At 44.6% G+C, this 9718-nt stretch overlaps 1 protein-coding gene across 1 annotated transcript; it reads left to right on the forward strand.

Annotated features, from left to right (window-relative positions):
* Positions 1-7399: 7399 nt before the first annotated feature.
* On the forward strand, positions 7400-8416 carry LOC308335229 (ELAV-like protein 1; the record flags this gene model as incomplete). Its single annotated transcript, XM_080792241.1, has 1 exon — positions 7400-8416. One exon carries the CDS (start codon positions 7400-7402, stop codon positions 8414-8416), a length of 1017 nt encoding a protein of 338 aa, XP_080648367.1.
* Between the last annotated feature and the right edge of the window lie 1302 nt (positions 8417-9718).

Consider the following 9718-nt stretch of genomic DNA (forward strand, 5'->3'; position numbering starts at 1 on the left):
GGCGTCGTGTGGAGCTAGGGGAGTGCACGCTGTGTGGACGTTGATGTGAGCAGGCAGCGCGACCAGCCGGTCTCGTGTCAAAGCTCACACTGAGACATTAGTGACAGCTTGTCGATAAACGTGCCTCTCTCTCTACTCACGCAAAAAGCGAGGAAAAATAAACTCTGTTCACAACTCTACCCAACAAAGCCAAAGTGCCGTAACTATAGAGAAAAGAATGGCTGATAATGGTTTAACCCTATTTTATAGGCCTGACATCGAAAAAAAAAAAAGAAAGTCTTCTATATCATGCCAATTTTCTGAAAAACCTCATGTTTCTATATCAGTGGTGCTCAATATTTCATGTCAAGGACCCCGGGCCTAAAATATATGTAATTGGCCGCCGACCACCATCTGAAAATATGTTCCAGGGATCCCCCCAGAAGCAAAGATTTGAGTTAAACATGCTCACTCTGAAAGAATATATTCAAAGGTTTGCGCCACATTTTCACAATTTTTCAAAAATATCAGATCTACGAGCTCGTAGTGCGGCACTCGGTGCCACGCTATGAGCTTGTAGATCGGATATTTTTCAATAGCTAAAGTATAACATAAAACACAAAAAGGAGTTCCCGCCTATAATGGCTTAAAAGTGTTTCAACCGGTCAGCAAAATTATACATAATCGGCAAATAAGTGATATTGTAAATATGTTCTCGCGGTAATTGTTTATCTCCCAAAAACACGAAGGCTAATTTGACCTTTGGGATGCACAAATATGGGGGCAGTGGCTCAGGGGTAGAGCGGCCGGATGGAACCGCAAGGTTCCCAGTTGGAACCCTGTGGGCTCCCCCAGAGTTAGTGTCGAAGTTTCCTTGAGCAAGACTCTGAACCCCGCCTATATTGTTCCCGATGATGTGCAGGTTTCCTCCGTAAATATGTAAGCTATAAGGGGGACCCTGCTTCATCTGTCTCTCTCAGCGAAGGGGTCCCTTAGGAAGAATCAGAAAAATGGCCACATTATATGAAGGCGTTTTTATGGGACGGAGGGTGAATTATTCCTTTAAAGTATTTAGCTCATCCACACTGCGTGGGAACATGCCTTATCCACTCAGGACACTGAACACAGCCTGGGGGGGAGGGGGGGGACGGACTGTAACCTATTTAAATATCCCCAAAATTCCACTTGACAGTTGACGTCATGTTTCATATACTGAATGATCAGCAACACGTTGTGACTGGCTGTGCCACGCCGAGCCTATCGTCTCGTCCCCTCCATGCCGGCTCTGTGGCCAATCAGATCAGAGGGAGGTGTGGACTGTCATTATGTGGATGGCTCCAGGGACCAGTGAGATGGGAGGGAGGTGTGGTCTGTCATTATGTGGGTTCCAGGGACCAGTGAGATCGGAGGGAGGTTTGGTCTGTCATTAGGTGGATGGCTCCAGGGACCAGTGAGATGGGAGGGAGGTGTGGTCTGTCATTAGGTGGATTCCAGCAGGGACCCCATAGCTCTCTCAACCCAAGCCCCCCAGAGTGGCTGGCCAACGTTGAAGCCGCGCTATACCCTATAGTACTGGCCAAAGCTGGTACTGCAGACGGGCGTGCGTGTAGCACGAGCAAAAGAGCGCGCAGCAGGTTTACGCGTGGCTCGTTCGTGAATGGATTCAGGCGCGGTCAGGCCATTTATAGCACTTCCACATTTTTGAGAAATTGCGGGAGGAGAGCGTTCTTCTGGGTGCTTCAAATGCCAGTGAACAACTTCCATTACAATGAATGGTGGAGGCGGGGCAGTCTGCCCTCTAGTTTATATAACTCTATGGCTCAACCATGCATGATGAAGAGTCTGGAGACATCATCACCATCTCTCTCTCTGTCTCTCTCTCTGTCTCTGTCTCTCTCTCTGTCTCTATCTCTGTCTCTCTTTCTCTGTCTCTCTCTGTCGCTCTCTCTCTCTCTCTCTCTCTCTCTCTCTCTCTCTCTCTCTTTCTCTCACTCTCCACTGAGAATAAAAGAAAATCAAAAATGTGACAAAACCAACAAAATAAATTGACCGTTGTCATCATAACAGCTGGCATCCTTTAAACTTTAAAGCCACAGTCCACGTGGTTACAAGTAAACCTTTTGTCTCGTGTTCCAACATCTGGCCATGACATTGACCTGTACCATGCATCCTTGAACTGTATATACCCATTCTACAAAATGTAAATGTTCAATCAATCAATCAATGACACCATTGTGGTATATTGCTCTGCGTATCTGTTGGAAAAAAACAACATAACATATTACCATTTTAATGTATTAGTTAATCTTATGTTACCTTATTATTGTAAAGCACCTTTCATGACATGAAAGGTGCTCTATAAATAATGTTTATTATTATTATTTCTTCTGTAAACTGTTCTCTTCTATTGTAATATTTTAAGTGTGTCATTTGTGTTATCTTTTTGCAGTGCTCATTTCTGTTCAGGAAAGAGCTTTTTAACTAAAGAAATTTTATTATCATTATTCTACAACAAAGGATACATGTTTAGCTGGCAGACAGACAGACAGACAGACAGACATTATAAGAGCACTTGAATATTAATGGCAGCTATAAAACATAATCATGTTAATTTCTTTCATTTCTGTGGTCAAAGTTCAAGTGGCTGCAAGGAAAAAAACATAAAACAAGCTAATTTGTAGAGAACAAAAAAATACCATTATTCAAATGAGCATGCGCGCACACACACACACACACACACACACACACGCCTTAATAGAAATTAGTCGCACCATTAATGTTCACTTTTACAGCTACAATCTGTTTTTTTGGTATGTCTACCTGGGATTTGAACACGTCTCTTACATGCACAACAAGAGACCACATTGTATACCGCTCATCCAAAGGGGCTCCATGTGGACACATTGCCAGGAGGAGACGTACGTTGCAGTGTTGTTTTTGGCAGCAAATTTTGATTTAGGTCACATTCTCACCTAATACTTCGGTAGACTCGATGCGAATGGGCGGAGAAGTTGGGATTCTTGCATATTTAATTTGCTGTGGTTTGCCTTCACACTGCGCTGTGTATCCGCAGCAATTGGAAACGCAGCAGGGACCTTATCAATGTGTTCAATTCATAAACTATAGCCCTATACACAGTGAAATCTATGGTGTTAAAATGATAACGTCACACGTGCATGTGTCGTGCCGTCAGGGACTGGACCTCTCTCTCTCTCTCTCTCCCCCTAGCTCTCTCTCTCTCACTATACGCACGCAGCCACGCACTGTTCTTTTGGGCATGGAGGCACAGCGCTGAGTGCACTGAGAACAGACAGCAGCACAAAATGTTTATCGAGATGAAAGTCCCTACTCCCCAGTCTCCACACAATGACAGCACTCCATGTTTACGCACACACAGACAGACAGAATATTCTGTAGGCTACACTGCAGTGTTTTTATGTGTTTCCTTAAGCAATTGATAAATGTACTCGTCCTCATTTCGACCAGGGCTTCAGTCTCCTCATTCGACTACGTCTATCCTTTATAGCTCTATGGTCTTTCCACGGTAACGGGACATCTTTGCGCTGCATAAAATATGCCTTCTCCGTCTCCAACTGTGTTTAGCTTCTCACTCGCCACATTGTTTTCTTCATTTCCTTTATTTGCTGCGGATTGCATTCCCACCTGCACCGAATCGTAATCAAGTGCGATTGGAAGCGAAGCGAAACCCCCGTTTTTGGTCGGAGTAGAATCTGGTTCTTTGATGAGCATTAGGATTCGAATGATGCTTCACACCTGCCAAACGAAGCGCACTTTCCGACAATGTGTAGCAGGATTGTTTTTAATCGCAGTAAAGCTTTCTGGTGTGAAGTTCACCTTAGTGATATTGAATAGTTTTCATTTAGTTTTAGTCACATTTTAGTCACCTGGAATGTTTTAGTGTTAGTCTACTAAATAGTCGACTAAATATCATAAGATTTTAGTCCATTAATTTTAATCGCAGTAAAGCTTTCTGGTGTGAAGGTCACCTTAGTCATATTGAATAGTTTCATTTAGTTTCCGTCAGTGAAAAAAGGTAGTCGACGAACATTTTTCGTCTTAGTTTTAGTCGACAAAAACAACACTGGTATGTTGTGCTTATGGGCTTCAGGCAACACTACTTTTATATCGTATTCGTATACAGATGCACATACTGTAGCATTACTTTTAACACTTATTTGTTGAAATAAACTACGGATCCAAGCTCCGATCATTCGATTATTACTATTACAAAACATACATTAACCACTTCAGCCTTCTATACATTTCAGCCATTTGAAAATAACAAGCTCACAATGTGTTCACGATGTGACGCATCATGCGCTTGTAGATCTGCTATGTGCTTGTAGATCTGCTATGTTCATGAGCAAATTATACATTTGAAAGAGTGAAATGGGACATTATGCATAATTAGTACTTTTACTTTTGGTACTTTAAGTACGATTTGATACCAATATGTTACATACTCAAGTGAATATTGAGTCCCGGACCTTTACTTGTAATAGAGTAATTATATTGCAGTATTGATACTTTTACTTAAGTTAAGTAAAAAGAGTATAGGCCTACTTTTTCCGCCACTGTGGATTCCCTGAAACATCTGTGGTGTGAATTTAACTCTGAGAGCCGTTCAAATGGAGCCGAATGATGAATTGAAAATGGAGGAACCTGATGTAAACAAGTCTTAGTACTTTTCTGGTTTTATCCTCTTAGCAGTTTTTGCATTGACCTGTACTTCCGTTACTTTGAACTGTACCCATTCTACATACTGTGAATACATTTTCAATCAGTCTGTCAGTCAATCAATCAATGGGCATTAATAACATTAACAGTATTCAATAGGTTCTGTCTTAATGTTTATTTTTGTATATTATTAATCTTACAACTGCATGTTATTAGGGCTGGCTCATCCTCTGCTTGTCATTTGGCGCCCTCTGTTGCTGAAACAGTGGAATGCACTTCCAGGATTCACACAAGTTGACGTGATTCAACCAAAACAAGTTTGGAATAAAAACACCAAATGTTCCAAAGTTACAAATGTTTCAATGTAGCGTCTTGTGTATCCTACTAAAGGTAGGCTACATGATGATAAAACAAACTAATGTTTGATGCGTTTAATGTATGGGACATATAGACTCTATGGTCTGATGGTGTCCATGATTATTGGGATACCAATACTAAAATGTGGAAACGCACCGGCCCTACCAACACTCAAGGATCCCTGGCTAATGAGACAAATATGCCTTAAAACATTATACTTGCCCTCTATAACTAAAATAAAAAAACACCTTAAATATTTCTTTCATAAATTGCGAATCTTTCACTCAATAGGGACTGCTCCGGTCGCAAGTTGATGTCATATGCCCATGTGTGGTCTAGCCCTATGGAATGCATAATTGCATATGCTAATAAAAAACAACTGAATAGTTACAAGTTAATATAAAGGCAATATTTTGTATATTCTTTATTAGCACGTGCATTCCATAATTGCATTTCCAAGAAGTGTATTGTACCTACGTCATTAAATGTTCAGATGAATTGAAAATGGAGGACCTTGATGTAAACAAGTCTTAGGCATACAAACGTCCTAAAGATGTTTCGATTGATTGATTAACAGTTTGCAGAATTACAGTGAGTGGACGACCAAATAAAGCAGAGGGTCCACCTTGTTCAATTCATCATAACATTTAGAGACATACATACCACTTTTATATAGCCATAAAGAGGAAATCATCTTAGATAAAGGGAAAAAACATATAGCCTAGCCCTACAGTGAGGGGAGAAATGGGGGATTCAGATTATACGGGGGCCAGTTTCGAACACACACACAGTAATACACTCCAACCTGTAGGCCTACAATACATGTTTCTTTTTTATGATTATTTGAATTTTGTTATTTTTCAGGTCTCGATTATGAATTGAGTAGGCTACCTCAGGACCTGAATGGAAACAAGACATCAAGGACTTCTAGTTTTCCGGTGAGATATCCTTTTAGACTAAGTGCTTGACTATACTCTGTACTGTTTCTGCCTAATAATGTAAGCTATTCAATAAAGTCGAGGCTAGGTGGAGACTGGTCTAGTCCAAAGCAACACAGTCTCTGTGGCGCAACCGGTTAGCGCGTTCGGCTGTTAACCGAAAGGTTGGTGGTTTGAGTCCACCCAGGGATGAACATGTTTTAACACCTGAAACACAATAACCTACCTGCCAGCAGTGAATAAACTAACAGTAACCATGGAAACCAGACAAATCTGAAAGGCCAGAAACAAATCACCCTCAGTCGTAATATACATAAACATTTAACAGTGAGTACTCCAACTCGAAAAGAAAAGACGTGATTGGTTCGTTTCGCTTCCTGCCCAGGCCAGCACTCAACACTTGTAAACAGAAGGAACGTGAGTCGAGAGAGAGGGGAGGGGGAGACTGGGGACCCGCAGCGCAGCTGTGACTGTCCGTTGAGCCTAACCTCGTTATTATCACGTTATCTTCATTGATACATTACAAATATTAATATCAAAGTAATATCAAAGTATTCTGCGGCACGCCGGCACCCCTGGACCAGAGCCTTAGATATAGACATAAGACATGGCTCTGCCCTGAACTCGTGTCAAACAAACGAAAAACTGCAGCTCATGGCTGTGAGACTTATTTCAGGGTTGGCCTACTCTCTGCTTGTCCTTTGGCGCCCTCTGTTGCTGAAAGCGTGAAAGTGCAATTAGAAGTTGACACTCATAGGCACAGGCAAAACAGGCATTTTGTCACTACCATAACTTTGGAATAAAAACATCTACAAAGGATCAACCTAACGTCTTGTGTTGTGAAGCCTACAGACAGGTAGACCTACAGAAGAGTAGGACATTGCTCCACGATAACATGATAACAATAATGTTAATACTGCATCCACGCAGTATATCTGATTTATTATTATTTGTATTATTTGTTTACTTATTAGTTAAGTTAAGTTATAAGACCTGGTACTTAAGACACGCAAAATAGGGCCCTCAGAGTTGCAGACCTGTAAGGGTTCATTTGTTACACTCTCAGAGTTACAGACCTGTAAGGGTTCATTTGTTACACTCTCAGAGTTACAGACCCGTAAGCGTCCATTTGGTTCCATTTGTAGACTCTCAGAGTTACAGACCTGTAAGGGTCCATTTGTTACACTCTCAGAGTTACGGACCTGTAAGGGTCACTTTGGACCCCTGGTGGGCCCCGGGACCAGACATTGAGAGATTGATCAATTACGACACAATGTCGAAATGAAGCAGTGACGTAACGTCTCCGCGGCCACATATATGTAGCCAACCGACGGGAGCATCCGATATATTCGCTACTTTTTTGCAAAAAACCCTTTGTTCGTCTCTCAACAAGGTCTCAAATTACAAAGAGATAAAAACATTTCTACATGAGCTGCTATGACTCCAGCACGCCAGCAGGGGGGGACGTCCGGACCAACCTGATCATCAACTACCTCCCTCAGAGCACCACCGAAGAGGAGCTGCGCACGCTCTTCAGCAGCGTGGGCACGGTGGCCTCCGCCAAGGTCATCATGGACAAGGTGAAAGGTCACAGCCTGCAGTATGGCTTCGTCAACTTCGTGAGCCCGGCCGACGCGGGCCGAGCCATCGACGCGCTCAATGGCCTCCGGCTGCAGACCAAGACCATCAAGGTGTCGTACGCGCGGCCCAGCTCCGACGCCATCAAGGACGCCAACATATACATCAGCGACCTGCCCAAGACCATGACGCTCGAGGCCGTTGAGGCGCTGTTCGCACCGTACGGCCGCATCATCCACTCGCGCATGCTCCTGGACGAGGCGGGCCGGTCGCGGGGGGCCGCGTTCGTCCGCTTCGACAAGCGAGCGCAGGCCGAGGAGGCCACGCGACAGCTCAACGGCCACCGTCCGCCCAGCGCCCAGAAGAAGATCCGCATCTCCAAGCCCATCCTGTGCCCCGGGCCGGGCATCAAGGCCATGGTGGCGGCCCAGCGGGAGGCGGCGGCCGCCTCCCAGCAGCAGCTCCGTTCCGGCTCGGAAGACCAGGCCAACAAAGCGGCGGGGCCGGGCTTCACCGTCCACCACAACAAGCACAGCAACAACGGCCACCACCAACAAGGGGGCGTGGACCACCGGGCGACCGTGCCACGCATCTTCATCTACAACCTGGAGCAGGACGCCGACGAGGAGCTCATCCGTGCGATGTTCGGCCCGTTCGGCGGCGTCGCCGACGTCAAGGTGATCCGCGACTTCCGCACGGGCAAGTGCCGCGGCCTGGCCTTCGTCACCATGGACAGCTACGACGAGGCCATCGACGCCATCGCCAAGCTGAACGGCCACCGCGTCGGAGACAAGGTGCTGCAGGTTTCTTTCAAGGTGGAGGACTTCGAGGGAAGCCTGCACGGCGGTCACATGGGGAGTGTCTGAGCTGGGTATATATAGGGCAGCTTATGGAACCGCCAACCTCCTCCCGTCCAATCAAACTTGGCTTCTTCTACGCAACGCCTAGAGTCTGCTCTCCTATACGGCAGTGAATGCTGGATCCTGAAGCCAACCCTGCAGAAGCCTCTAGACGGGTGTACACCATGCAGTACTTGATATCAGCAAGAGTTCACACACTACCAACAATAATCTGTATGATGGAATGCCAAGGGTGAGCTATAAAATAATACATCTAGCAGGACACTGCTAAAGACACTAGTACCTGCCATCCAGTGCTGTGGGAACCGACACACATGCACCGGTCATGAGGACGTCCCACACTAACATACGTGGATGCAGGAGCGCAAAGTACCAACAAACTGGCCAGATGTATGGAGAACCGGGATGACTGGATGCGACGATTGAGGGTTCGTCTGAGGACCACCCAGAGAGAAGTCATTTTGAGGAAAATGGTGCATTCATACAGCTCCTAGATAGACACGAGAGCCTCTTTTTCAGGTGATTCGTATACCCCAGGTTGAGCTTGGTTTTTCAGGTTAGGTTTATAGGAATAGTTTTTGTGAGGTTAGGTTTAGACATACTTTTCGTGAGGTTAGGCTTAGGTTTAGGCATACTTTTTGTGAGATTTACGCTTAGGTTTAGTCATACTTTTCATGAGGCAACGTTAGGTTTAGGCATATAACTACCCCCACCTGGGTGGCTCTTGCATATCGTTGTTGGTGTTTTCCAAGTTTGGTAGGTAGGCTCAGTCGAAGGCTCAGTTGAATGCATGATTAGGCATATTTTATGTTACATATTTTCCACAGTGCAAGCAATCTAATAGTATAATTGGCACGCTAGTCACCTTTGTGTATATATACGGTATAGGTAGGTAGATATTTAGAGGTAAACACTTTGTGTAATGCATGGTAAAAAATGCACATAGAACCGTCACAGAGACACACTTGCGTGTCAGCTCACAGACTACAGTGATTCTCAACCTTTTTGTATTTCAAGGACCTTCACTTTGATATATATATATTAGTCCATGGACTACTTGATACAATCAACACCCTCAGTGTTAATGTGAACTCTGAGAGTGCACAAAGGGAACCAAATGGACCCTCCAACCGTAAGGGTTCACTTGGTTCCACGTGTAACACTCTCAGAGTTAGTCCCGTATAGGGCCCATTTGGACCGTTGGTGGTCCCCGAGCCCAACATTGTTAACCAGCTGCACTAAGTTAGTTTCAGTAATATCTCAAGCTAACGTAGTGCTCCCTCTGCTGGTGTCAACAGGCATTGAACG

The sequence above is a fragment of the Protomyctophum bolini genome, assembly GCF_963924005.1.
Source record: "Protomyctophum bolini genome assembly, chromosome: 20".
Taxonomy (NCBI): Eukaryota; Metazoa; Chordata; class Actinopteri; order Myctophiformes; family Myctophidae; genus Protomyctophum; species Protomyctophum bolini.